We start from the raw sequence: 27,984 nt of genomic DNA on the forward strand, positions 1-27,984 counted from the left end.
CCCTCCCTGTCTCCCTCCCTGTCCTCCGATGCGCATTCGTGGATGCGATGGGCTGTCATGAGCTCTGGGATGGTCAGTGCGCGCGCAATGGGCCCTTCGATCAGATATGCGCCCGATCATGGTGATGATGTTGGGGGAGGGGATAGGGGGTTCTTGACGTCGGCGCATTCCTGACGACACACAACCGCCCTGTTCCATCCCCTTCCATCCAAACCCCCCCCCCTCTCCGCTCAGCCCTGACTTGCCTACCGGGGTCCTTGTACTCCCGGGGGTCTCTCGAGTGGAGCATCACCTGACCTGGAGGACCCGCCCGGAACCTGCGACATCTCAGATTCCACGTCTACGCCTCGTTTGCCCTTTCCCCATTTGAGTTTCATCTTTCTTTCTTTGTTTGTTTGTCGCATCGTCGTGTACAGATCAAAATGTCTGCATACCCCGACTCTGACCACTACCAGCGTGAGAGGTCCCGTTCGCCCCGTCGTCGTTCTTCTCGCAGTCCCCGTCGCAGCCGTCGATCCTACTCGCCGCGCAGCCGCTCTCGCAGCCGTGACGATTACCGTCGTAGTGATCGCCGTTCGCGATCTCCTTTGAGTGCTTCCGGTGCTGGTGGACCGCCAGGCTCTCCGTACGGTGGACGCAGTGGTTACGCGCCGGGCAGAACGTTCGAGGATCGTGCCGATCGTGTCGCCGCCAAAGAAAATATGATGCAATCCGTCCGCGATTCGTCCCAGCAAGACCGTCGGGTCTATGTGGGCAATTTGAGCTACGATGTCAAGTGGCATCACCTCAAAGATTTTATGCGACAGGGTAAGACCGTCAGGAACATATGGTGGACCAACCACTAACTGGTTTATAGCTGGAGAGGTTCTCTTTGCCGATGTATTACTACTTCCGAATGGAATGTCGAAGGTGGGCGCCAATGCGTAGAGTGGCTGGTTCCTTTTCTACCTCCCTGATTTTTCGTTCTGGCTTCTTGTTGGTTATCTTGCATGGACTGTTGGGTTGACGGGCTGGGCCTGGCCGTCCGGATATTGTAGGGATGCGGGTAAGCATTGTCTGAACATCACTCACAATACAATTGCTAATCACGCTACAGGATTGTGGAATACGCAACCAGGGAGCAAGCACAGAACGCAGTCAACACGCTTAGCAACCAAGACCTGATGGGTCGCCTTGTCTACGTCCGCGAAGTATGTCATGGTCATTTGGGTGTCGTTCAGATCTGACCGTTTGTAGGACCGTGAAGCCGAGCCCCGTTTCATCGGTGGACCTCCCCGGGGTGAGTTCGGCGGTGGCCGCGGTGGGTTCGGCGGTGGCTATGGTGGTGGCCCCGGTGGCCCTCCCGGCGGTGGTGGTGGCCGACAGCTCTACGTGTCGAACGTTTGTTTCCCCTCATCGCCCATGTGCCAAACCTTGTGGGCTGTTTATTGACATATTGTAGCTCCCCTTCAACGTTGGCTGGCAAGACCTGAAGGATCTTTTCCGCCAAGCGGGTAAGTACACGATGACTGTAGCACCTTATGCTTCCATCCATTCCCCGCGCTGAAGTATTAACCCACACTTTCTTTCTTTTAGCTCAGCAGGGTGCCGTTATCCGCGCCGATGTGCACACCGACCCCACCGGCCGTCCCAAGGGCTCTGGTATTGTGGCTTTCGAGTCGCCCGACGATGCGCGCAATGCCATTGCTCAGTTTAACGGATTCGAGTGGCAGGGCCGTCCGCTGGAGGTCCGTGAGGACCGTTTCGCCGGTCCCGGTGCCGGCTTTGGTGGCCGCGGCGGCTATGGTGGTGGATTTGGTGGTCGAGGCGGGTTCGGAGGCCGTGGTGGCTTTGGTGGTGGCCGCGGAGGATTCGGCGGCGGCTTCGGTGGTCGTGGTGGTTTCGGTGGTCCTCCCGGCGGTGGCCCTCCCGGTGGCTTTGGTCATGGCGGTCCTGGTGGTCCTGGTGGAGGCTTTGACAATGCGGCCGCTCCTCCAGCGGCTCCGAACCCCTTCACCGATTACGCTACTTCGGCTGGCGAAAAGAGCGCCATCATCTACGTGCGCAACCTGCCCTGGTCCACCTGCAATGAGGACCTGATCGATCTGTTCTCGACTATCGGCAAGGTCGAGCGTGCCGAGATTCAGTACGAGCCCAACGGACGCTCGCGCGGCACTGGTGTCGTGCAGTTCGATAGCGCAGACACTGCGGAGACAGCGATCGGTATGTTTTCTTTCCGTCCTATCCCCGGCCTCACTAATACTCTTGCAGCCAAATTCACTGGCTACCAGTATGGTGGTCGTCCCCTCGGCATCACTTTCGTCAAGTACCTGAACGCAAACCCACCCCCCGGAGACATGATGGAGGATACTGAGCCCACGGGCGGCATCACCCAGGATCAGATCATGTAGTAGTTATCTTCCCGTCCGAAAAGTTTTGGTGCATTATTCCGCTATGCCCAGACCTGTCGTGGCTTTCTCGCTTTTGTCTCGTTGCTATCTTTCGTCGATGATTCCCTTATTCCCACCATGTTGTTTTGTGTGTGTTTGAGTACTATCAGATTGTGTTTTTGCGTGGGGGATCTGCAGACTGTAGTAGATCGAGCCTCGAGTTAAATTGAAATGCGTTGATGCTTTATTGTATAGTGGCTGGTTGGGCTTGTAGTAGATCTAGGGTCAGCACGTGCCACCGCTCTCCATCGCGGTTTTTGTCCCCGACAACCACGCTTGACCGAACCACCAACCACCTCAACCATGGCTTATTGTCCGAGTGTCGCTCCCTCGGCAGGGAGATCTATACGCTCTCTCGTCTCAATCCCACTCCGACAACCCTATCCCCGCCAATTCCACCACCGATCCATCCTCCCAACAACCCGCCTCACCCGCTCAACACCAACTCCCTCCCAATCCACCACCCTCCTCCCAAAAAGAAGAACCAGAACTTATCACTCAACCCATCACCCGCGGCCTCCCTCACACACCTACACAAATAGCCAAAGCACCATCCTCACCGCATCCCTCGCCCACGTCCCCAGTCACGGCTTCACCCTCAAATCCCTCACCCTCGGCGCACGCGATGCAGGCTTCCTCGACGTCTCGGTACAGCTCCTCCCGCGCGGCGAGTTCGACTTGATTCTCTTCTGGCTCGCTAGTCGGCGCGGGCTGCTGCGCGCCAAGGTTGAGGAAGGGGGCCTGTTGCAGCGCATTGCGGCGGACATGGGGGTGTCTGAGTTGAGTGTTGAGGAGAGGGTGAAAGCGCTTGTGCTTGAGAGACTTAGAATGAACAGCGATGTTAAGGACGTTTGGCAGGATGTGAGTCTTCTTATTTCTATTCTAATATCCCCTTTATTTAAAATGCCCCCCCTCCTTCCTTTTCCCTTCTTTTCTCTCTGCTGTATCTATAACATTGGTCTCATGGATACTAACCCAATCCCCAAAAAAAGGCCCTGGCACAGATGTCTCTCCTCTCCCATATCCCCCTCTCCCTGAACGAGCTATCCGCGCTATCCTCCGACATCCTCTCGCTGGCGGGTGACACATCCGTCGACTCGGCATGGTACACGCGCCGTCTGGCCGTCGCGGCCGTGTACGCCAGCGCGGACGTGGTGATGACCCGCGACCCCACGCCGGATCTGGCGGAGACGACGGCGTTTGTACAGAGGCGGTTTGAGGATCGTGATGCGCTGGCCGCGAAGATGCAGGGCATTGGGGAGTGTGTTGGCTTTTGGGGGAGTACGGCTGTTGGGGTTGGGAGGAGTTGGGGGTTGAAGATTTGATCTGTCTGATAAATGGATGGAGAGATAGTAAGCTGGTGGTGATGATGATGGTGCTCTGTATTTCTATTCTATTGTTCATCTCGTATGTCTGTTTATTCAATTCCCTCCTTGGATTGATGGCTGGTGACAGTGGCAGGATATACAATTCCTGGGTATACTACAGTTACGTTGCTCGAACTGCGTACTACGCATCATTTTTTTACTTGATATCAAGTCAAAGACATGGTATGTATGCACTAATGAAACAATGCCCACGCTAAGCTCAAAATAATCCAAGTCACGAATCAGTGGCCACGCTCGATGGTCTGCTTCTTTTCCCACACACTAATTACCCTGGACTGCTACCTTCCCCTTCCCTTTTGGGGAAAGATATATCATAGCCCTTCAGAATTCTTTGCCTTGCAGCACTTGAGTAAGCCACGAATGGCCTATCTCACTGCAGTGATACTTTCTGCACGGCCTCCTCAACGCTCACGGGTGCTGCACCAGCAGCAACGCCGTCTCGACTATAAGCGTGATCCGCACTGTTCTCAGCCGGTGATATCAACAATGTCGGCGAGGTAGGCTGGAACGGATCCGAAAAAACACTCCCCTCTTTTTCGGGGGACTGTCCAATGCCAGTATCTTGGTGGGAAACAGCGCACACAGAGGCAGTAGCCACAGCGTGCACTTCATTCGGAACACTAGCGCTGCGCCCAGCACTCGCACCCGAGTCCGTGGGTGTAGTCAGCGTTTTCGCTCGTCCGGCGCGCCGGGTCTTAGGTGGAGGCGGTGCGGGGCGGTGATGGCTTGGTGACGGGGTAGGTTGGGCAGATCGACGGGGCGGGGGGACAGCGGGTGGAGGGTTCGACGCAGAGCGCCGAGCATGCTCGGAGACGGGGGGGGACGAGGTTCGATATTGTAGTTGAGTTGTGTCGCACGCCGGGTTGAGAAGATGGGGATGGGGTCGTTGGTGCGAGCGTAGTCGTGGGACTAATCTCCACCCCCTCGGGGATCGTGTTGCGGTCACTGCTTGTCCCCGTAGAGTGAGGCTCCTGCTCGTCGTCATCAACGGCGAGGCGACGGCCGCGCCACCGACGGGATCTAGGTGGCTCCGGTTTGATTTTGGGGGCGCGGATAGTGGGCACAGTTGCATCCGTGGCTGCGCGGGCAGCATCTTTACGGCTAGGTGTGATGATGCCCGGTTTCTCGCGATGCGTTGCTACAGCTTGCACACTAAGTGAGGATGACCTTGCGGGCTCGAGGTTCATGCCGAGGTGCTGCACGACGCTGTCTTTGCGTTCGTGACCTGGAGCCGCGGATGAGCCTCGCGAGTCCATCCGTGTTGGTGAGGCTGTGTCCGGTGAACTGGCGATGGTGCTTGTGCGCGAGAGCGTCCCGGCTACTTCCAGCGACTGGCCGATATCAGTGGGTGTCTCGATCTCAGCAGTCTGGATGGTCTCGTCAAGCACTGCATCGATTGTAGTCGGTTGGCCGGAGGGCTCCTGAGCATTGTCAGGCGACTCCACGTTGCGAAGCCATTCGACCGTTGCACATCGAGAAACTAGTCGTCGCGTGGTATCATCGACATCTTCAAAGTGGAGAATCCTTTCGTGCTCAGCTTCATCACCGTACGAGTTCTGGCTGCGGGCGAGAATGCTCAGTAGTCTTCGGAGTTCATCGCGCTTATAATGCGGTGGTTGACGCAGTTGTGTATGCGCCAGGAGCGGGTACAGAACGCGCAGATAGGTATGTCGCAGCGCAGCGGCCTCTTCGGGCAGATCAAGTAGGTTCCGGATTAGAATGTCGACCAGGACGTGAAGGTCATTAGTAAAGAAATATTCGTAGGTGCTGGGAGTGGTGAAAATGAGGTAAAGGAGTTTCAGCGTGAGCAGCTGCAGAGACGTCTCCGCTGTATGTATGGCTTAGTGTTCAGCTCTTGACTTGACAAGACGGACATACCTTCTCGGTTGATCAAGAGAATGATATTCTCCCCAAAAGTCTTGTACATCCCCCCATACACGGAGAGAATCTTGATCACCTTGTTGGTCAACTGATTCGAGGACTGCTCATTGTCCGCCGGATTATGCGCCGAGATCATAAACTGCTCATTCAGAACCAACTGCCGCAAAGTATCAGCCCAGTTCACCGTTCCCGGGCTAATCGAACCACTCACCAGAACTCGGATAACAGGATAATGATACGGATCGGAAACATCGTAAGAAAGATTTTCGATGAGATCAAACAAACATCGAATAAAATCGTCGTCCACGAGAACTGCTCCCCCAAAAAGTATGTCAACTTCGCATTTCTCCAACCATACCGACGCCATTTGGAAAACCCACCCAAATCCTCAATCTTCACCCTCTGGATCCTCGACATCTCATACAATAAATCCATGAGCAGCCGGTGAAGACCCGCTCCACCGTCCATCTCATCCCTGCGTAGCGCCTGTATCAGCTCGAGGAGACGCGCGAACACACCCTCCTCGTTCATCATCTGGAAAGCTAGTTCATTTTGTCGACCGTCGAAGAGAAGGAATGAGGCAATTAAGTGTAGGGTATTCGAGTCATCTTCCTACAGCAGAGCAACATGAATGAGTGAGAGTCATTTGCGACGGGATGCCGGAGGGTAGATTTACCTGTAGGAGGCCGTAGATAATCTGGCGGCGGACATAATCGGCGTGCGCGGCGAAAATGCTCGACGCGAAGAGCTTGTAGGAGCAGCGCGAGATATTATACTCTGAACTAAGGTATTCATCTTCGCGATCTTCCAGTTAGTCTGTGCGCAATCCCACCTGCGGGCCGAAGGCAGGGAAGAGAGGGGGGGGGGTTCACCTACCTTTGTACTGCGTCGTAAGACCCAGATAAGCGCGCAGAGCGTCATCAATAAGATCTTCAGTGCCGCATGGTTTGGAGACTATCGCTTGGAGTTCTGGATGTTGGGTAATTGAGTGAGCGCGATTCCAGCGCAGGGTGGTGTGGACAAGGCAGACTCACCATCCCAGAACTGCTGCTCGGTCTCCAGCGAGACCTCAGATTCCATTTCCCGCCGGGCTTGATCTGCGACTGAGGACGTGGCGAGTGCGAGCAGTCATCCCGTCCTGGCGGCCCGGTTGAGGGAGAGGTTAGGGAGAGTGATGGTGGTTGTTGGAGTTGAGAGGAGGAAGAAGAGGGAAGAGGCGAAGGCGGGGAAGAATGGACCTACACTACAACCACAGAATATGGAACAAATATACATTGCGATTTCCTGGTATGACTATGCAGTACATGACGTATATCTTTTTAAGGGCAAAAGAAAGACATATTAAAGAGAAGATTACGAGATCGGGCGCTGGAAGGGATGCGCCTCGGTGTTTCTGCAATCACAGTTCGTTAGTATAGGACGGAAAAAAATAGTGAGAAGGCCGAACTCACAGAACGTATTGGTCCAGATCCACAACACTCGGGTCGCTGAAGAGCAGGTAGAAATATTTCAGCGTCTCAGCCAGCCAGAACGACTCCATCGTATCCTTGAGCACGGGCTCCTCGGCCGTGACGTCGTTGATAGCCGCGTTGGCCAAGTCCGTCCGCGTATACCTCTGGATCGCCTCGAACATCTTCCAGCCCTTGCGGCGCCAGTAGTCGTCACCGGTCGTGCGGTACATGATGAACACGGACTCGATCGCCTCGGGACGCAGGAAATACTGCGGCGACGAGATCCGCAGCATGCCCGCTGGCCGGCGGTCGTTCTCGGCCTGCGCTTGTGAGGAGATGACTTGTGGGTTGCGACTGCTGTCGGGGATATTGTCGCGAGAGGTGTCGCGAAGCGTATCTCGGTCATCGATAGACGGGTCAATATCGTGGCTCTCGGAGGGATTTTGTCGGCCCGTTGCGAACACGTCGCGCTTGTACGACTGGTCGTCGTGGGGATTCAACGATCCTGGCATGGGCATCGGGACGGCCATGCCACCCTCTCCAGTACGCTCCACACCGCTCTCCTCGTTCAATTTCACACGCTGTCCGTATTCGCTCTCCGCGCTACGGAACTGCGCCTGAGCGTGCGAGTCCTGAGTAGTTCCCCACTTTTGCACGCCTGACTGGAAGCGGCTCTCGTCCCATGTGCAAGCCACATCTTTCTCACAGGGCAGCAGGCGGAACTGCTCAGGCATGATTCCTGTCTTGGTCGATTCGTACGCCCATACGCAGCCATCGGCCAGTTTACCCGCGAGCTCCAGGTCACCCTGGATATCGAAGGCTTTGGCACCGAGAGCCATCATGCCGCCGGCGAAGCAGGACAGGTGACTGCCTTCATAGACGAGATCCGCTGAACGAGGGGTCGCTTTCTTCGTGGGGTCCAGCCCGATTGTGGAGGCAAAGAAGCGGAGGTCACGCCCGTCCTTGACCATCGGCTTGAAGAGCAAATGGTTCCGGGCGGCGCTCATCGCCTTCTTGTACATCTTCTCGTACTGCACGTTCAGGCCGCCCAACAACAAGAACTCCTTGGGCAGGTATTCGTAGGTCGAATCGTACGCACCTCCCAGGCCGTAGCTGTTATCGCGCGTGGTTTGGGGCAAGAGTAATCCGTCCTTGCATTCACCCTCGGATGATTGGGTCTGGCTGGTCGCGACCTTTGTGTCAACCTTAGGATCGGTGAGAGTATTGGCAGCACTGGCACCGGCGGCCCGTTCAGCATCTTCGATAAAGGCATCTCGAGAGTAGACGGAGCCAGAGTTGCTGGATCCCACGTTACTACCAGAGTAGCTAGAGCCAGAATTGCTGGAGCCCAAGTTGCTACCGGAATTGGTGGAACCGGAGTAGCTAGAGCCGGAATTGCTGGAGGAGCCCACGTTGCTAGAGCCAGAACTGCTGGACCCGGAGTTGCTGTAACTCTTTGATTGAGAGGAGGACGATTGGTCATTCGACTGGCTGATCGCGGAACCAACGTTGCTGGAAGGCATTGAGGTTTTATAGTTGGCACATCCCTGTGCATTGAGACGCAGGGGCCACAGGCCGGGAATAGTGGTGGAGTCCTGGATCTTTTCCAGCTCATTGGTGATCCGTGCAATCGCATCATAATACCTGTCATCCCTGGTAAGCTGCGCCAACCGAGTAAACTCGAGAGACAGCGACCCAATCTCAGCGAGGACAACGTGGGCATTGGCCCGATGGCGCTTGGAGACATGCTCCGGCGCCCAGCGGTAATAGAGAACAGGCATGCGATTCGGCGTGTCGAACGCACCAATGAGAATCTCCGCGAGCTCCTTGGCCTTGTCGAGAAGGATCTCGTAATGCTGGCCCGAGATATCATAGGCACCCAGCAAGCCACCCAGATATCGAATAACGGTCTCAAAGACGGGGATATCGTCTCTCGGAGACCGGGTGAAATCAATCCTCTTCACAGCATCCACTGCCTCGGAGAACTCGTCCTTCATATCCATGATCCACAGCGTGTCCAGCGAATCGACCAGCGTCGCGCCCCACCCATTAAACGGATCGTGAACCGTTTCTGACAGAGGGCCGACCTCGTCATGGTGCATAGCCACTTTCTTGTATCCGCCCCAGGCATGTTTGAATGCTTCTCTGATCGAGCCGAGCTGCTGCAGGCGCTCCTGCTGGTCGGAACTGGACTCGTCTTTGAATGAGGCTTGCAGTTTGGGCAGCTTCTTGGGGACGTCTTTCGGCAGCTTGATGATCTGGCTCGCGGAGACGGGGTAGTTCTCTGCGAAGGACCGCCACTGTGACTTGGGCAGTCCCTTGCCCGGTTTGATCGTCACCTCCTTTCTGCCGGTGCCGCCGTTGTCGATTTCCTCGCCCGGCGCGTCGCTACCAATTGCTGTCCCTGTCAACGAGGATGAGGAGGAGGATGACGAAGACGGCAGCTTGTCACCAAATCCAGGTGCTTTCTCCGCGGCCAGTGAACTGCTATCCGAGCTTGACGATTTGTCTGACGTCCCTGATGTACCGCTGTCTGATGTTGGCCCCCCTCCAGATGTCAATCCTGGCAGCTTGGGAGCAGGCTCAGCGTCCAGCGTCGAGTCCTGCGTCGTTGAGCCGCCGGTTGAGCCAAAAGTAGAACCTCCTGTAGAGCCACCGATCGAGCCCCCAGTTGAGCCCCCAGTTGAGCCCCCAGTTGAGCCCCCAGTCGACCCGCCAGTAGAACCACCGGTTGAGCCAAAAGTGGAACCGCTCGTAGAACCACCCGTGAACCCATCAGCCGAGCTCCCCGTCGACCCCCCCGTTTTCTCAGAAGACACCCGATCATCATCAGCCGCATGCGCAGTCCCCAAATTCGAGTTCGGCGGCACGTAAGGAATACTATTATCGACAACAGCCGGCACGCCCTGCACCGAGGAAGTCTCCGGCCATTCGCGCGACCTTGCAAAATGCAAGAAGGCGATGACAAAGGCCGCGGCGAAGATCAGAAGGACTCGGTAGCGGCGCGCGCGGAACATGGCGGAGGGCACCCCGTCAGGGGGAGGGTTGAGGGACGGGTCGTCGTATAGAGGAATGAAGGAAGGAAAGAGGGAGAGAAAAAAGGGAGAGATCAAATGAACGGATAGAGGTGGGAAGGATAGATGGAAGGATGGTGGTGACAGGACAGGAGAAGGGTAAATTATTATTAGGTCGAGTCAAGACTTGTCCCCTCCTCGCAAAGAATCGCCCCAAGAGTTGTCGGGGCCAAGACGGAGCTGCGCTAGGAGCGGTGTCGCTGCCACCTCGGGCGGTGGAGACGGAGTTAGTCATGTGGGTTGTTTATTATTAGTTGTGAACTATGAATGAACGATCCTTATTATTTGGCAGACATGAGGTCTGGATTTGCTAAATATGAACTATCAGGATGGTTGCAAGGCACCCGATCAGTGCCGATCAGCAAGGCTGCGGCGATCGACCCGATTATTGAGAAAGCAGCATCGAGGCACTGATCCGAGTACGACGAGTTCGACTAGACCCTGCAGTCGGTGGCGTCTGCCCTAACTCCTTCAAGGTCGTACATTCGCGGAGCAAAACGCCGCACCGATCCCACCGTAACACACCTGACTGAGCCACAAGACACGTATCTCTATATTCCCCCCGCCGTCCGTCGGCCGTCGCTGTTAGCTTTCTGGAACTGCTGGATCAAGCCCAGCACGCCCGCGCCGCCAGCCAGGGCATCGATGTTCTCGCCTTCGTCGTCTCCCTCCTTGCCAAGAGGATTCATGCGCCACGAATCACCCAGATTACTCTCGTCGGTCCCGACCCCGCCGCTAGAAGCTCCCGCTGCAGCGGCGGACGGCCGCGTGCTGGAATCGTGTGCTTCTTGTGATGAGGGCGTCCCGTCATCTTCAATAGGATCTGCCATGGGATGTCGCGATCGTGACAGGCGAGAGCGCTGGTAGGGCGCGGAACGGCCCGCGGGGCGGAATCCAGAGGCTGATGGCTGGTGATGTGGATCTAGGAGAAGAGAGGGCACGGGAGAGCGATGGTCGCCTGTCGTCGCTGCTGGCCGCAGCCTCGAGGCGCCGACGATCGACTGCGGACCGAACGGAGCGGATGCCAACGGTCGCTCAAATCGATCGGGAGTGCCGCCCATCTCAGCAACAGAGGGTGACCCGAGGGCAGGGAGCGTGGGCGGCGGATGGAAAAGTCGCCGAGCAGCGGAGGGTGGATGATTGGTGCCGTAGTGATCCAAGAAGCCATAGTAGGAAGCGAGCATCTTGCCATCCTTGGTCGAAAAATAGTCTGCACGCAGGTCCTGCTTCCCGGAGTTGCGCCGACCCTGCGACATCACGTTCGTGCCCTTCTTGAAGTCGAAGACGGCAAACGAACAGAGATATCCCACCCCATCGACGTGCACGGTGAATTCGCGGAAGAAGTCAATCAAACGGTCGCTGCATTTAGGCAGGCTGAACCACAGCACGAACGGTGTAAAGATCATGCTCAGAATCTCTTCTAGGAAGATGACAATCTTCAGTTGATATAACACTGCAAAGTCCTTACGCACGTCATCGCTGTGCAGGCGGCCCTTCCAACTCGATGGGAAGTAATGTGTAAAGTCGATCAGTTCTAGGAGTGCAAACTCGGGGTCAAAGACGTCGGTTTCTTCGGGCGCCAATCCCCGGGCAAAAGCCCAGATAGAACCAAAGATGCCAAGATAGAAGAGGACGGTCCGGTCAGGAGAGATCTCGAACCCAAGGAATAGTTCCGGGTCCACAATCGAGGCGAGGGCAAGCACCGAAGCCAACGCACCAGAGATAAAGGCAACGAAGCGCGCAGCTTGGACCGTTTTATCCTTGGGAAATTGATCAACGTAGCGGCTGGCGAACGGATATGACATGTTAATCCGCCGCTCGAATAGATGCCACAGCTCGTTGAACTCGCGAAACTTCCACTCTGCCAGCGGCGTGTATTGGCGCGAGCCGATTTCGGCTGGGTTCTTCTTGAACTCGTTGAAATATCGGAAAAAGTAGTGCATCATGAAGTAGACCACGATGAAGGGAGCCATAAATATATTCATGATGCCAGCGAAAATAAAGCGTCGTCGCAGTCCGTCGCTCAAGGCTCGCCGATGGGTGTCTTTGAGAAACAGCGTCCGCACCTGGCCTTGCTCGTTGAACACATAGTCCATGATGCACAGGTTGAGATTCCACTCCAAAGTTCGGGAGAATAACTGTCGGTTCTTGAGAAATGGGATTGGTAATGTGAGATCCAAGATGTTCTTATTGACCAAGGCGATCATGTAGTTTTCCTTGCGCATCAAACGGTTGGCAATATCATGGGCATCCATTCGTTGCTTCGACTGACTCCCCAGGAACCTTCGGTGTTTGGCAGAGACCGCACCCGCGGTGGCCGGGTTGGCGTCTCTCAGCGTCATCAAGCGGCTGACCACTTCCTGCCAGGAGATGGTCTGAATTTCCGCATCGGAAATTCCGAGAAGATGAAAGTAAAAGTCGTGCATGTGCTTCAACCGACGAATATCCAGTAGGTACTGGAAGGTCTTTCCGACCCAAAAGAAACTGAACAGCCACAACAGGAACGTGGACGTCCCGGACATCTTGGCGGTACATCTCGGCACGAGGATATCGTTCAAGGTTTTGCTCCCTCGGACGTTGTGGTAGTCGATACAGTTAGAGAGAAATGTCGTGAAACCCACTACAAAAGCAAAGGTCCTAAGATTTGACTGTCAGTCATCCCAATTCTCCGACCCAAAAAAAAAAACAAACCAAACACAAAGGAAACATACAAAAGGTTGAGGGCTCGGCCCAGGAAGATGGACCAGATTCCATTTCCCAAAAAGTAAATATAGACTTCCTTAATAAAGTTGTCCAGATCCTCGACGTTGGCCCACCGCCACATAGCCTTCTCTTTGGGGTCGGCATTGGCCAGGCTCGGGTATTGCGCGGTCGACCATCTCCACGGGGGGCGACTACTTTCGAGATCGGGTGGTTGACGAGGTTCTCCTGCTTCCCAGGGTGGCCGGCTGGGTTGTGGTGATGGTCTCGGGTTTGGAGATGTGGAGGCGTCGGAGAGATTATGGGATGGGGGTGGAGGTAGGTTCAGCTGCTGATCCTCGTCAAGAGGTCCTTCCACCAGTAGAGACTGGGGGACATCCTCATCCTGCTCGTCCAGCTCGTATCCGGTCGATGATTCACGCGTCATCCAGCGGGGACGAGAGGGCTTGCGCCAGCGTGATCGAGGGCCCGTCTCTTCGGGTGCTTTACCTTTGCGTGAGCGCTGCTGGCCGAGCAGAGCATCGTTGGGACTGGCGATCTCGCTGTCCCTCGCATTGGCCAACGCATCTTCCAGCTCCTCGTCACTGAAATGATCCTGTTGATCGACCATCCCCGCACGCTCTTCGACATCGGAGGAGTCCGAACCGGCGTCGTGCTGGCGAATAGTCTCGTAGACGGAGGGCGAACCCGTCGGAGGCAAGAAGCGGGAGAGTACATTGGAGGACATCATCTTGAGTTGTCGTTCGGCACCGTACTCATCGCAGCGGCTGGTCAGCCGAAGCGGTGGAGCAAATCAGCCAAGGGCCATGCGAGAGGGATGGTGCAGGAGCAGCGTTGAAATCCTCCAGCAGAGACAAGTCAGGCAGGGTGGTGAGGGAGAAACGACAGGTGACCGGAGTGGATGAACCGCGTGATTGAGGATCCATGACATAAACAGAAGCCTGAGGCATTACCTAAGTTTACCGCCTCCCCGCAAGTTGATGATCGCCCAACGATCCACCAACTGATTCATGTTGCTGTTTGCATGATATGATATGATTTCTTCCTTGGGCTCGGTCACTGATTCCCGATCCAGACTCCTCCCACCCCCCAATCCGATGCTCATCGCCCTCCTAGGTCCCTCGTCTAGCGCGCTGTCGGGCAAAAAGAGGGTCTGATCGACAATGCTCATCATGGCTTAGTCGGAGGAGGAGCGACCGGGCAGCATGCTTCAGCGGGCGGTGTCTCCCAATGCCTCCGAGCTAGCTCCACCCAACCGGGCGAAAGGGATTCCCGCCCGTCGCACCATAGATAGACTGGTCGGAGATTAGGATGATGACGATGCTGCTGCTGCTGCTGCTGATTGATTCTGGCCAGAAAAGGGGGACCGCACGCCGGTCCTGCCGCTAGCGACGACTAACGGCTGGGGAGGTATCATAGCGCGATGGTCTGCAGAGTCCGTCCAGTCCGTCACTTTTAGGGTGCCACGCCGGCCGATTGGCGTCGGCAGTTTCGGTAAAGGCAGCATGGAGAGAGGTTCTCCCTGCGCGTCGGGTCCTTTGTACCTTACAGCCAGGCTAACTTTGCGCCTTGTCGCGGGTTCCCTACCGTTTACCTCCTCCATATGAATGGAGGGACGGACGGGCCGCTAGCTGTTGCTAATAATAATGTAATGATCCCTGCACATCGTATTCAGTGAGTGAGTGAGTTCGCTGCTTAGGGTTCACGATGATGATTTTGGGTGGTGGAAGTCGTAGGAGTAATGCTTAATCCACTTCCCCCTCCTCTTCATCTTCATCTCTCCCCCCCCTCTTCACTTCTGTCTCTCAACATCGCCGGGCCACCTCATTCCCAACCACTTTCCCACTTGATTCACCCCATTCTCACCCTGGCTCGCCTCATCCACACCCCCCGAATCCGGTTCTGAGGAGGGGCATCACTTGCCGGGGGATCTGCACATCACACTTACCCAGCACACACAAACAACATCTTTTCCCCCCGATAATCATCTCAACCCCCAATTTCAAAAGAGACTGATGAAGGTACGTTTGTTGTGGTCTCCCTCCTCTCTCATCCCCCCTCTTCCTCCAACATCCATTTATCCATCCATCCATCCGCTCGAACCAATAATGATATCACCCTGCCCTCCTGAGCCTGCTCCCTCGGACCCCTACTGACTTGCACCTCGCCCAGCGGCATCAGCGCTATCGGCTAGCCGACGGATTGGACTCTCACCGCTAGCTCCTGCATCGCCCGCACAACCGAAACGGTGACCTGCATCTCCCTTTGTACCGCTCGCCCCTCGCCTCCCCGCCCCGCGACCGAATGTGCGACCCCAATCCCCATCTTTTCGCCCGACTCCATGCGAACTCCTAGCCGCCTTTCAGACAAAAGCAACTCTCAATTGCTGAAATATCTCAGCGCAGCACACACTGGTTCTCAGAGGATACATCCATCATCTCGCCAACTGTTCTGAGGGAGGTTGTACTGGGTGTGCTTTGGAGCGTCCTTCCTTGACCTTTCTCTTTGTTGACTGGCCCACTCGCGTGCTTGACCACGTTGTCTCACTCTTACATCGCCGTTTGAGGAGTCTTCGCCGGAGCAAGAATGGAGCCAGAGAAAGAGAAAGAGGGCGGATTCAAGCGGAGCTCCTTGCATCAAGGAGCATATAGCCGCCCCATAGAACGACGACCCAGCAAAAAGTCATCCTCGAGGGATCGACACGGCATAGTCTATCCCGATAGCTTTCGAGAAGCCAGCATTCGAACCGTCACGCCCGAAGCGCCGAGCTCCGATCCGGGCAACCATTCCCCCAAATCCGACGCGGAGTTCTTCATGGGCAGCGGTGCACCTTCACCACGCAGCACGATCCGGTCGAGGGCCGTCAATAACTACTATAACATGCAGAGCGAAGAGGATACCCCGGGAACAGGCAAGAGCCAGCGCGCTCGGTCGCGAACGACCACTTTGGAGGAGCAACGAAGCGACATCTCTCCCCACGCGTTCAAACCCCGGGCGCGAATCGGATCGGTCAATACGGCCAGCTCTTCTCAGCCCAAAGCGCCGGAGGATTCATCCATCGGCTTCCCCTCGATACAAGCGTCAAGCTACGAAACTGCCATGCGGCAGCGACTGAGCAGACCTCCCATGACCGGCGTCGCACACAATCACGCTGCCTTCTCCTCCCCCCTCTCAAGTGCCGATGCCGCGAAAATCCTCCAACTCATGAAGACCACGTGTGGAAGGATGCATGGGATCCTCTCCTTTCGGATAGCCTCGACGAGCTCCTGGACTTCTGGATACTGTGCCATCAACGTCGCTACCGGAAGCTTGATCTATCAGGCAAAGGGGGAACCAGCTTTGGCCAAAACACTAATTCCCGACCTTCGGGGTTGCAAGGTGCGAACATTATTTGACCCCGAACTTCAGACCACCTACCTGAGCGTCCACACCTTCACTTCGGGACTCGGAATTCAACTACGACCCCATATCAATGAGACTTTCGACTCCTGGCTTGCTGCTCTACTTTGCTGGCAACCCATCCGACCCAAGGGTGTTCAGAACAAGATGACCAAGCCCCAAGCGGTCCACATCGGGGACCGTCGAGTGCCCGAGCGTCGTAACTCGGAGAGCTCTGTGACCAAGGAGGCGGCCATCATCAAAGTCGGTAAGATGCTCCTGTGGGACAAACCTTCCGCCTCCGGAGCTCGACCGGCATCTTTGCGGCGCGTGTCCACCTATCGGCAGCAAAGAGCACTTTCCCAGTCATGGCAGAAGGTCAGCTGCACGCTGCAAGAGAATGGTTATTTCAAGCTGTACACGGAGTCAGATGTCTCTCTTGTGGCATGCATTCAGCTGTCGCAATTATCGCGCTGTTCCATCCAGCAGCTGGATGCGTCGGTCCTCGATGATGAATTCTGCATTTCGATCCATCCTCAATACGCTGCCCATCCCGTGTCCGATTCATCAATGCGCCCGATATACCTCGCTCTAGAGAGTCGTGTCCTGTTCGAGGTCTGGTTTGTGCTTCTGCGTGCGTTCACGATCCCCGAGCTCTATGGACCAGAATCCCCGGCCTCAGTCGAGGAGGATCCGGAAAAGACACCAGAAGCCGAGACTTCCGAAAAGCCTCCATCTGCAGATATGTTCCGAATCGAGAGGACACTTACCTTACGACTTACGGAAGCGAAATTGTTTCGGTCTCAAGAGGATGACCCTCCCCGGAGTCGGAAGCAGTCGCGATCTCACAGCCACCCCCCTCCAGCCTCGGTGATCAACGACTATTATACAGAGGTTCTTCTCGATGGAGAAATTAGAGCCAAAACTGCTGTCAAATATCGCACAATGAACCCCTTCTGGCGGGAAGATTTTCTATTCAATGATCTGCCACCCGTGTTATCCCAGGCTTCGATTTTGGTCAAGACCCTCAACCCAACACAGAAAGACTGGAATCTCATCGCACATGGCTCCTACTCATCCAGTCAGGAAGTTAACGCGGTACGCTTGGATGACATTGAGATTTCTACCAACGACACCACATATGGAAGGGTCGACCTACGACTGGAGGACTTGGAAGCCGGCGTGGACACCGAGAAGTGGTGGCCGATTCTGGATGACCATGACCAGGCCGTGGGAGAAATGTTCATGAAGGCCCGGGTTGAGGAGACGGTTGTTCTAATGTCCAGCGAATACGCCCCGATGTCCGAGTTGCTGCATGCTTTCACGAACGGTCTCACCATCAACATGGCGCAGATGATGTCACAGGAGCTCAACCAGCTATCCGAGATGCTCTTGAACATCTTCCAGGTTTCCGGACAGACAGTGGAATGGATCTCGGCATTGATCGAAGACGAGATTGATGGTGTTCAGAAGGAATCCACCGCCAGCCGACTGAGGTATACGACAAGAATACACTCCAACGACTCTCGGGAAGGCAGCTCGGACCGCGAGGTCCTGGTGAGAGATATGGGGAGAACGGCCACCGTTGAGGCCAATCTTCTTTTTCGCGGAAATTCGCTTCTAACCAAGGCACTGGATCTGCACATGCGGCGACTGGGCAAGGAGTATCTGGAAGAGACGATTGGAGAGCGACTGCGCGATATTGACGAAAGTGACCCGGAGTGTGAAGTCGACCCGGCCCGCGTGCCTCGCAGCGAGGATCTTGACCGCAACTGGCGAAACCTGATAGCTCTCACCACAAGCGTTTGGAAATCCATCGCCGCATCTACATCTCGGTGTCCTCCGGAGCTGAGACTCATTTTCCGACATGTGAGGGCATGCGCAGATGATCGTTACGGTGACTTCCTGCGAACGGTCACTTACAGCAGCGTTTCTGGTTTCCTCTTTCTACGGTTCTTCTGCCCGGCTATTCTCAACCCAAAACTTTTCGGGCTTCTCAAAGGTATGCATAGAGCGCTTGTTAATTCCATACATGCACTAACAATCGTTTACAGATCATCCCCGTCCTCGTGCTCAACGTTCCCTTACCCTAGTTGCTAAGGCCTTGCAGGGATTGGCCAATATGACCACATTCGGCAATAAAGAACCGTGGATGGAGCCCATGAATAAATTTCTGGCTGGCAGTCGCTCCGAGTTCAAGCAATTCGTCGATCAGATCTGCGCCATTCCCGCAGACAGGCCAACTCCCATGGTCACGCCGTCCTACACCACTCCCGTTCAGATCCTGGGACGATTGCCGCCCACCTCTCGCGAAGGGTTCCCCAGCCTTCCATTCCTGATCGACCATGCCCGAAGCTTCGCAAACTTGATCCGTGTCTGGCTTGACGTGGTCCCAAGCAGGAACCCTAATCTCGAAGAGGTGGATTCCGCCCTTCACAAGTTCCACGAAATGGCCATGGAGCTACACCAACGCACGAAGGAGTGTCTGAGCCACGCCGAGCAAGCAGAGCGGCCAACCGGAAACCTCGAGATCAAGTGGGAAGAGCTCGTGGATTCCATGGAGCGCGCAGCCACATTTTACGATGAATCAAACAGCAAGCCAGCCACCCCACCCGCAGAAGTCGCAGTCGCCGGATCAGTTGTTTCCGGGTCGGCCTCTATATCGGGAAGTGGTCACCGCAACTCAACCGGCTACTTTGCTACTCGGCCTGCAATGCCCCGTCGATCAACCGATTACGCAGAAGAGGACACACCCCCAAGCTCATCGTCCGCAAACTGGGACCAGAACCGTATGCCCTTCGCCATCCCGCGACTCGATGCGCGCGATTCCACAGGCAGCTCGAAGAATTCATCGACGTACTCCCTCGAGTATCATGAGGGCTCCAAGCACCGCAGATCCAGCGTGACGAAGGAGACGTCGTCAGCCAAGCATCGCTTCTTCGACTTTGTGCCTGCCCCGTCGAGACGCAAGGCAAAGGAGCGAGATCAGTCTCAGCATTCCCATGAGGATCTGCGCAATGAATTCTGATTTCGTTTCTTCCTCGTCGTCTTCCCCGTGGCACATCTCCTGTCTCTTTTCCTCTTCTCTCCTCCTCTCCGCTGCTGCCCAATGTGTCCATGAGTTGAACGTATATGCTCTCCACAATTTCATCCCACCAACTCCTTCCTATCATACCATCGTACCTGGCAGTTGTTGAAGTTCCTTTTTTAGTTATCTTTCCTTTCTTATCTTTCTGTGAAAGCATGTGTCACGGTGTTGATACCCTTCTCCCATTCCCTTCTTTGTTCCTGCTCTTGTTCCTGCGTCATGGTTTTCGCCCGTTTCTCTTCTTATACACTTCCCGCTAGGAAACAAAATCAAAAAGTCCCAAAACTCAATATGAAACGGATTGGAATCTTGGTAGGAGGAGGGGAAAAGAGCTGGTTTCTTTCTGTCCGCGTTGGTGAGACATTGTGGGTGGTTGTAGCTTGTAAATAATGTTTCCATTTAGCTATGCTTCTCTTGGATAGATGGAATGGATTGGTGATCCTCGTCGAAAACAATGTTCTTTGAAACAGTAAAATAGCGGGGCTACGAATTTCCTCGTTCGCTGTACATTATTGTCGCAAACAATGGTGAAATAAAGACAGAAAAAAAGCCAGCCAAACCCCATAGTTAATCGACCTCCTGCAACGCCAAACCCTAAACCGACCATGAGAAGATGCTCAACCAGACGAGGGAAACCAGTTTAGGACACATGAGGACTGTTTCCCCCGTGAGTCAATTCAACAAGCCACATACCAGGTGAAAATCAGCATTTCTCAAAAGGCTGGAAAGGTTGAGCGGCCACACAGCCCTCCTCTAAGGAGAGATAGCACAGCAAGACCACCGCTACCTGACAAGAAAATCACAGAATAGTAACATGCATTTGTTCAACCTCCTACATCCACAGACACACCTTACCGCTCGCCGTACCGCCAACAACCCAGTTCTGGCTGCGGTGGAAGACCGCAACGGCCGGGACAGCGGTGATGCCCTCGCCGCCCAGCTGAGCGAGCTGGTCGCCGGACGCGCTGTAGATATCCACGAAGCGGTTCATATTTCCGATGCAGAAGCGTTGAATGCGAGATTGCGGGTTGAGTTGCCATTGAGGCCGAAGACTGGACACAAGTTAGGGCTGGCTGGGAAGACAACGTTAGGTAGGGAGGGAGATAGGTACTGTACATACATTGTTACCCAGCGGCCGGTCTGGCAGTTGTGTTTCACGATGGTGTCTGGGCGGAAATCATCTGCGAGCGTGTGACCTTGCGCCCAGGATGAGATGCCCTTGGCGCCGAGGTCGTAGATCTTCAGCGTGTCGTCGTACGACGAGGTTGCGATTTGGCCGGCGCCGTTGAATGCTGCATGCGACACGGACAACCGGTTCTCATGCATGGCGAGGGGCGATGGTTCATCCGTCGACAGGTTGCGCAGATCCCACACCCGCATGGTCCGATCTAGACTGGCTGTTGCGACGTAGTGCGGGTCCGAGGGGTAGAGAGTGAACCCGCCGATTTTCTTCTCTGAGAGGGACCACCGAGTCACCGTGTTATCACTTAGAGGGGTGCGAGTGTCGTAGCGCCCGAAAATGCCTTCCAGGGTGGTCCAGTACAAGGTGTTTGGATCATCGAGGGCCATGTCGATACCGGAAAGAGCCTCGTCGATCTTGGTTGACTTTGGCCCGTACTTTTCCACCGATTCTGTCTTGTTCAGATCCATCTCGCGGATCGAGCTGTCGTAGCTAGCCGTATAGAGGTGAGTAGGCTTTGAGGGATGGATCATCATCGAACTGATCGTTCGAGTGTGCGGTTTGATGGTCATCAAGACGGGATCCGGGTCGTCGTCCTCTTCGTCTTCATCATCCTCGACCTTGACACCAGAAATTGGCTTCTCTTGTGACGCATCCAGAATTCCCAGATGGCCCAGCTTGTCCCCGGCGAAGATGAGAGGCTTCCCCTCGGAGGGGTGGAATGTCATGGAGTAAACTCTTTCGGGCGTGATTTTGATTCCTGTAGTAGGGTTCCTTGTCAGTAATTGTAACTTCTCATGAATATAGAACCCCAGTACGCACGTTGCGGATCCCAAGCCTCCCACAGCTTTAGCCCACTCATCTCCTCTCTCAAAGCCTTGAGGTCTTTGTCTGTAGTCTTCGAAATGTCGTCGGCGCAAAAGGTCCTCTTGTATGGTGTTGCAACTGGCTTGGTGAGCATATCCACACCGATGAGACTGTCACCGCTCAACTTCTGGCCAGCCACGAACATATCGCTCATTGTAAATGAGTCCGTCCTGCGAATCTTTTTGGCACGTTCAACTTCCTTTGCAATCTCGTACTCCTCTTCGGCCTTCCGTTTGGCCACTTCACTATCAGCCTTGAGACCACGGATACGCGAGGACTTGCGCAACGGTAGGGGGGTCTCCTCCTCCGTCTTCACCCGCTTCGGCGTCGGCTTCCTCTTCGCCTTGACGGCGCCATCTTTGACGGGGGTCGGAAAGAGACCAGAAGACTGCGCCTCCAGGTTCAGCTTTTTGAGCAGAGCATCGCGTTCAGCGATGTTCGCCAGCCTCTGCTTCTCAAATTCCGAAAGACCCTCCATGTTATGGTTGAGTATGCTGAAAGAAAGGAGGATGTGTTAGCCCAGTTAGATCGCGCCCGTCTCTAAACACGCGAGGCCTCCGCGCGTGGACACGTGACTAGCCTTTTTTCAATTCCGCGTCATTTCGGCTTCTATGTTTTCTTCACTTCAACAAACGCCTGGCACTCGCGGGCATGAGCGTCTCACGCAGGATCTGGATCTCTGCCACTCTACATTCCCCTGCTGCGTTTCTCTACCAGACCCGTACGCTGGCAACATCGATATCACCTTCGTATCAGCAGCCGCTCAGTTGCCGACTTCGTCGTCCTTACTCGACAAACGACGGGGCCTCCGAGAAGGATAATGGACCGGATACTGATCCCTCTGTGACCAAGGATGGCCAAAGCCAAGATGGTGCTGAAGACTCTCCAGCGCCGAGACGAAAAAGCTACATCCACCAGCGCGCGGCTGCACAATCACCCAAAACATCGCGACGCCGAAAGGAGTCAGCTGGACCGAGACCGCTGAAGGCTATGACTCCCCAAGAAAGGGACACATTTGGGAAACTGCTGGGACAGCTTGGTATTACACCAAGTGCGGGCGAGATAGACCAAAAGAAGCAACCGCAAAAGAATGCGAAGTCAAGCGAAGAGGGCCCTGGCGATCTCTCACACCTCAGTGTGATGTTTGAGTCCATACTCAGTGACCGCCGGCTAATGAAGAAATTTGAAGCAAAACCAAAGAAAGCAGCCGAGTCAGAGCCCCGACGCTCGTGGGGTAAGGAAGTGTCATCGTCTGTGGAGACATCAGAGCTACCGGATGAGGATTTGGAGCCCATGCTGGACGGTCTGACGTACAGTGACCTCGGCTTCGCTGATCCCGTGACGGGCAACAGTGCAGACATCATGCTCTCGGTGAAAGACGCCATTGAGCTGGTTGTGAAGCGGGAGGCAACCAAGATCGAAACGGCTCTTTTCTTGGCCATTGAGGAGGGCAAGGGCGACATGGGGGTTTGGGATGTTTGCAAAGAGCGCATTTTCACGATGCTGGGTCATCTAGGCGACGATGCACCGGCAACACCATTCGCCGACAGCGACTCGCCCTTGTCGCACGACGGAGCCATGACATTGTCTCCCAACCCCTCGTCTGGGCCGCTTGACATCCCTGACCCGGTCCCCGCAGGACCAGTCGTGGCAGCGTTGTACCCCAGAACTCTCCTCATAGCCTTCCGCCTTCTAAACACCCACTTCCCTTCATCGCCACTGGTCAGTCAATTCCGATCCACTATCAAAGCACAGGGCCGCACCTCCGCCGTCCTCGGCTCCTCCACCGACCTGCACGACGAAATGATCTCCTTCTATTGGACTGACTGTAACAATCTCCCCGCCGTGGTGTCGCTTGTACATGAAATGGATATCATGGGCCTCAAGCCCAGCCCAAAGACCCGCCAACTACTGCACGGAATTCTCCACCAGCGCAAGCGGGATCTGGCGAAGCCCGGCAAAGATTCTTGGTGGCGCATGCCCCAGAACCAAAAGGCTTTTCAGGAACTCGCTGGGCGAGATGGTTGGATGAGGAAGCTGAAGGTGTGATCTTCTCTCTCCTCTGCACATAAGATTCATGTATTATATTGTCATCTTTTAGCATCACTGTACTATACAAAATACCTCTAATAGATCTGTTCCTGCTGTCCTAGCTGTGGTTCATTTTGAAAATCAAACACTAACTCGCTCATGCTCATTGATACGTATACTATCTTTTCTCGGAACTGTGTTAAGAGAGAAAGGAAAACTATCTACAGCACTGATCAATGGAGAGAAAACACGATGACCACCACCAGCCCTAGTACTCCTTCCTCCCTTACCGTTTTGGCCATCTTCTCTGACCAAGTCCCTTCCTACCTAATGAATCCCCCAAAATTTCTCCGCATCAAAAGTCCACTGGTTATCGGGCTTCCAAAGATCATCAAAAGCAGTAAAGAGCACCAGATCTTCAGGCTGGTGCGCGAAACTGCGCCTCAGACTAGCGACAGCAACGCGCTGGTTCTGAGGTGAAGGGATAGCGGCACCGTTGGCTCTTCCAGCATGAGGCCAGCCAGACTCAGTGATCATCGTGCGCTTCCCACCAGCAGCGGCCGAAACGCTGTGCATCTGCCTGAGTACATAAGCGCCCGCGTCGGACGCGTGCTGCGTTGCATCGAAGAAAGCATGGCAATTCGCGGCGCAATAGTCGGACGCGATGCATAACTCCGGATGCTGTAGGAGCACGGAGAATGTGTCGACGGTGACGACGGGGCCCTTGTATCCCTGCTTCCGCAAGATCGACCGCGCCGTATTCACTGCGCTCACGACGTTAGCAGGGGAACTACGGCCGCCGTTGATGAGCTCGTTGCCGATTGCTATCGTGTGGAATATCGACCAGTCCTTCTTCCCGTTCGGGAGGGTTGCTGCTTCGATTATAGGGTCCAGGCTTTGGGGAAAGTCCGTTAGATCGTAGACTCCTGCGAAGACGCGCATGTGATGCAGTCGTGCGGCGGTGGTTACTGTCTTCGTTTGGTCGCAGTCCGTGCCGTAGATGCGGATGAATGAGTGGTGCGATAGTCGGTCGAAGTCCTTGTTCACCTCCTCTTGGGTCTTGCAGCTTCGATCGGGTTTGTAGGGTGAGTAAGAGATCCCGAATTGACGCTGCTCCCGAGGACGAGGATGGGCCGGCGCATGTGGATGTTGGTGAGGGGGAGGATGAGGCGTAGACTTCTTATTGACATGGATAGGAGCAGTACGAGCTGTGATATCTGTATCATGTTGCACGGCTGGATGTGGTGGCTTGGAGATATCCGAGTCGGGATTTGACATCGGCGGCACTGATGGGACAATTGCAGCCGGCTTTGAAGATCGAGGTCAACAGTCATTCAGAAACTTATTTACATACTTTACTAACTTTTCTTTGCTCTGCTGCCGCCAAAGTCTCAGCGGCGTGGTGGTTCGTTCCCACGTCGATGGGGTCTCCATTCTGATCTACCCGAACAACTACCTCGCGGACGACGTTCAGCTGTGCATTGTGCTGCAGGCTTCCCTGGCGCTGGTAACTAGCTATACATAGGTTAGCCAAGTAAACCGAAATAAAAGTGTAGCTCTCACCATCAGCCTCTCCTCGCACGCCCCAAGCAAGCAACAAGGCAACGAGTGCCTGCGAGAGACGCCTCATTGCAGCAGAGTGAGTGAATCGCTCAATCCCTTCCGAAAAGCATCCGCTACTGAATCAGAACCGACACAATACTAGAGGGTAGAAGTGACCGTGAAGTCATTCATTCCCTTGACGAAGCAACCTCGAATGCAGATCTCGAGCATTAATATGATCAATTATTATTGCATCCACCCCATTCTCCGATCATGGGCCCACAGAACGCCACCGAGCTGCGTGTGAAACCGTAGCGTTGGTGGTAAACAAGGGTGATCGATTCGCAAGCATAGCTGTGCATCCCGATCTGAAGGGACATGTGGAATGAGAGGAAGGTGGCCGGCCCAGATCGAGGCGTGCCCCCCCCCCCCCCCCCCCCTTGAGACCTTCAACGTCGAGAATATCATGGCCCTTGCCCGCGCTGCTGGGAAGGGAAAGCAATTTGTTTCAGCGGTTAATACTATATGCCTGGACGGAGGCCGAGGAATGTTGGCTAGCGTTATGTAGGTAGATGGTATGGCTCATTCCTGGCTAGTCGCCGGGAGACCACACTAGCCTATGAGGTAGAATGCTGGTGATAGGGCTATACAATTCTTCTGCGACAAGAATCAGATGGGAAGTATGCAAAGGACCAAGAAGGAGGTGTGAACTGCACGTTCTGGATTGAAGGCTTGCATGGAATGGTCTCCCTTGCAATCGAGTACATAGGGGAATTGCCAGCCATAGGAATTCGCACTCGCTGCATGTGACAGAGAGGGAACCAGGCCTTGAATGGAAAGGGGACCAAGATTCAACAGTCCGCATCTCGTGTGAATGAAAGCCAACAACGGAAATAGCCATCCCTTGGACCCGAGCCAAGGAATCAAAGAATAGTATTAAAAAATCTAGGGCCAAGCACAGGTATAGCCGCTCACGAAGAAAACGGAGCAGTGCTGTGTACAAAGCATGCTATGGAGATGCATATCGACAGAAAAGAAAAGTAAGAATACACAGGTTGAAGGAGGATTAGGGCATAGGTCTGGAGGCTCGGGGCGCTGTGGTCATAGAGAAGAGCGTGAAACAGTCATCAAAGGCCAATCGATGGCCAAAGAAGAGTTCATTTCCTCTTGGTCATGACTTTAGTGATAGCGTGCCGAATAATCGTCCCGGCCTTTTCAATCTCCTTCTTGGTAAGCCCGGTCGTCACGCAGACCTTCAATGCGGGAGGGACGACCTGTTTCGGCTGGACGTTGTCATGGAGCATCTTCAGACGGGAGATGAGAATACCATTCGCGAGGCACTCGTCAACGATATCTTGGAGCAAGAATTGCTGATCGTCCACCGACAGTCTCTTGCCAGCTACCACCTCAGGCTTGAGGACCAGGATGACCAGCGGGTTCTCTGGAGAGCTGGTGCAATACATCCAGTCACTCCGGGGGTCCAGCTGAGCCCGCATCGCCTTGACAAGGTCCCGCAGTTGCGAAATGAGTTCAGGGCTGTTCTGGAGGATGTTGATGGTGGCACTGGCAGTGGTCGAGAGCAGTGCTGGAAGTGCCGCGGAGAACGTGTATGCCGCGGCAGAAATACGCTGGTGGTGAACAATTTCCTCGGAGCCAGCACAGAAGCCTCCGCCAGCAACGAGGGGTCCAGCCAACGAGCCAACGATCATATCAACTTCGGCTGCATCGACGTTCTGATGCTCCGTGATGCCACGGCCGGTGCGGCCCAGGACACCAAATGACCACGTCTCATCCAGGATCAGGCGGAATTTGTACTTAAGCTTCAATTCAATCTGTCCAAAAAAAAAGGTCAGCACCCATCCATCAAACATTGCCACAGAACCACGGCATCACATACAATCTTGGGCAGATCCGCCATATCACCATAGGACTCGAAAAGACCCTCCGTTATAATGAATCTTCGAGTAAGAGGCTTCCGCGCCTGCTCCTTGGTAACCTTGGCAAGCACGCGCTCTAGATCCTCCATATCATTATGCTCGTACCAACGCACCATACTCCGTGAGATCTGAATACCCTTCCGAATTGCAAAGTTGACCCCCTTATCGGCGACGATGATATCACCCCCGCTTTGAGAACGATGGGATCACGCTGGAGATGGTCGAGAAAGCCTGGGAGTAGATGATGCACGCCGCAGTGCCGAGGTGCGACGCCACATCTGCCTCCGTCTTCATATGGACATCCTGATTACCGTAGAAGCCGCGAGGACCGCAGGCGCCCACCCCGTAGTTCCGGAGAGTCTGGATTGCTTTTTCCTTGAGGGCCTCGTTCGTGTTGAAGTTATAGAAATTGAAGGACCCGAGATTGGTCACGGTACGGCCGTTGGACAGCTTGGATTTGGGTCCGACGGGGCTGCAAATCCGTTGTCAGCAAAGGCTTCTTTCTAGTGAGTGTCAAAAGGAGAGAAAGAGAAATGCTTACCCCACAATAACCACGCGTTTCTCAATCTCCATCTCTTCTAAAGCCGATGGTTCGCCGACTAAGGGTTCTGGGGCCCAGTCATCCACCAGGTCATCAATCTCATCATCGGACAAGGGCACGACGCCAGGTTTGGTGGAGTATTTCGGTGCCAGCAGATAGCGGACAGCGAAGAGGAACAGAAACAATTCCACGGCTGACCGAATTGGGTCATCCTGATAGCTGGATTTCACGTAGCGGAGGAAAATGGCAGACCCGGGAACGCGATGGAAGAGGTTGGCGAGTTCCTGCAGGTACTCGGAAAGGAGACGTTGGGTCTCGTGGAGGTCCATGTCGGATGAGATTTTAGGCGCGTGTGGCGCAACTGTACGCTCCAGAAGCTGTCCACACGGGCGTCGAGAACGTCGAATGGGTGAGGAATTGACCAGCAGGGAGTGCGGGAGGACGAGGCGTGGGAAAGCGGGTGGTCCGGTCGAGACGTAACAAGACGGTCACGTGAG

The 27,984-nt window shown here is 54.9% G+C and overlaps 11 protein-coding genes across 11 annotated transcripts; 4 read left to right on the forward strand and 7 right to left on the reverse strand.

Moving 5' to 3' along the window:
- Nucleotides 1-422: 422 nt before the first annotated feature.
- Nucleotides 423-2,390, forward strand: N7510_009188 (uncharacterized protein; the record flags this gene model as incomplete). The annotated part of the gene is made up of 7 exons (XM_056981113.1): nt 423-807; nt 857-923; nt 1,097-1,190; nt 1,237-1,380; nt 1,442-1,493; nt 1,576-2,202; nt 2,251-2,390. 7 exons carry the CDS (start codon nt 423-425, stop codon nt 2,388-2,390), a joined length of 1,509 nt encoding a protein of 502 aa, XP_056831322.1.
- A 342-nt stretch (nt 2,391-2,732) lies between these two features.
- On the forward strand, nt 2,733-3,754 carry N7510_009189 (uncharacterized protein; the record flags this gene model as incomplete). Its single annotated transcript, XM_056981114.1, has 2 exons — nt 2,733-3,290; nt 3,422-3,754. 2 exons carry the CDS (start codon nt 2,733-2,735, stop codon nt 3,752-3,754), a joined length of 891 nt encoding a protein of 296 aa, XP_056831323.1.
- Nucleotides 3,755-4,187: 433 nt separating this feature from the next.
- On the reverse strand, nt 4,188-6,834 carry N7510_009190 (DUF2013 domain-containing protein; the record flags this gene model as incomplete). Its single annotated transcript, XM_056981115.1, is given in 8 exon segments — nt 4,188-4,622; nt 4,642-5,645; nt 5,696-5,774; nt 5,853-6,010; nt 6,079-6,310; nt 6,375-6,502; nt 6,571-6,652; nt 6,733-6,834. Coding segments are annotated over 8 exon segments (2,220 nt in total), but the record flags the coding sequence as incomplete, so codon positions are not given.
- A 217-nt stretch (nt 6,835-7,051) lies between these two features.
- On the reverse strand, nt 7,052-10,166 carry N7510_009191 (class I alpha-mannosidase 1A; the record flags this gene model as incomplete). Its single annotated transcript, XM_056981116.1, has 2 exons — nt 7,052-7,091; nt 7,150-10,166. 2 exons carry the CDS (start codon nt 10,164-10,166, stop codon nt 7,052-7,054), a joined length of 3,057 nt encoding a protein of 1,018 aa, XP_056831325.1.
- Nucleotides 10,167-10,774: 608 nt separating this feature from the next.
- On the reverse strand, nt 10,775-14,097 carry atgI (autophagy protein ATG9; the record flags this gene model as incomplete). Its single annotated transcript, XM_056981117.1, has 3 exons — nt 10,775-12,860; nt 12,935-13,690; nt 13,877-14,097. The coding sequence occupies 3 exons, from the start codon at nt 14,095-14,097 to the stop codon at nt 10,775-10,777; spliced, it is 3,063 nt and encodes a 1,020-aa protein (XP_056831326.1).
- A 132-nt stretch (nt 14,098-14,229) lies between these two features.
- On the reverse strand, nt 14,230-14,430 carry N7510_009193 (uncharacterized protein; the record flags this gene model as incomplete). Its single annotated transcript, XM_056981118.1, has 1 exon — nt 14,230-14,430. One exon carries the CDS (start codon nt 14,428-14,430, stop codon nt 14,230-14,232), a length of 201 nt encoding a protein of 66 aa, XP_056831327.1.
- Nucleotides 14,431-15,509: 1,079 nt separating this feature from the next.
- On the forward strand, nt 15,510-19,329 carry N7510_009194 (GTPase-activating protein BUD2; the record flags this gene model as incomplete). Its single annotated transcript, XM_056981119.1, has 2 exons — nt 15,510-18,303; nt 18,356-19,329. 2 exons carry the CDS (start codon nt 15,510-15,512, stop codon nt 19,327-19,329), a joined length of 3,768 nt encoding a protein of 1,255 aa, XP_056831328.1.
- Nucleotides 19,330-20,221: 892 nt separating this feature from the next.
- On the reverse strand, nt 20,222-21,929 carry N7510_009195 (WD domain protein; the record flags this gene model as incomplete). Its single annotated transcript, XM_056981120.1, has 3 exons — nt 20,222-20,441; nt 20,510-21,329; nt 21,392-21,929. Coding segments are annotated over 3 exons (1,578 nt in total), but the record flags the coding sequence as incomplete, so codon positions are not given.
- A 158-nt stretch (nt 21,930-22,087) lies between these two features.
- Nucleotides 22,088-23,485, forward strand: N7510_009196 (uncharacterized protein; the record flags this gene model as incomplete). The annotated part of the gene is made up of 1 exon (XM_056981121.1): nt 22,088-23,485. One exon carries the CDS (start codon nt 22,088-22,090, stop codon nt 23,483-23,485), a length of 1,398 nt encoding a protein of 465 aa, XP_056831330.1.
- A 309-nt stretch (nt 23,486-23,794) lies between these two features.
- scw4 (putative cell wall glucanase (Scw4)) lies at nt 23,795-25,097 on the reverse strand (the record flags this gene model as incomplete). Its single annotated transcript, XM_056981122.1, has 3 exons — nt 23,795-24,775; nt 24,822-24,982; nt 25,031-25,097. The coding sequence occupies 3 exons, from the start codon at nt 25,095-25,097 to the stop codon at nt 23,795-23,797; spliced, it is 1,209 nt and encodes a 402-aa protein (XP_056831331.1).
- Nucleotides 25,098-26,166: 1,069 nt separating this feature from the next.
- lcbA (serine C-palmitoyltransferase subunit lcbA) lies at nt 26,167-27,816 on the reverse strand (the record flags this gene model as incomplete). The annotated part of the gene is made up of 4 exons (XM_056981123.1): nt 26,167-26,823; nt 26,907-27,135; nt 27,197-27,418; nt 27,488-27,816. The coding sequence occupies 4 exons, from the start codon at nt 27,814-27,816 to the stop codon at nt 26,167-26,169; spliced, it is 1,437 nt and encodes a 478-aa protein (XP_056831332.1).
- Between the last annotated feature and the right edge of the window lie 168 nt (nt 27,817-27,984).

This window comes from Penicillium lagena, assembly GCF_028827675.1.
Source record: "Penicillium lagena strain IBT 129212 chromosome Unknown utg000006l_segment0_segment0, whole genome shotgun sequence".
Lineage (NCBI taxonomy): Eukaryota > Fungi > Ascomycota > Eurotiomycetes > Eurotiales > Aspergillaceae > Penicillium > Penicillium lagena.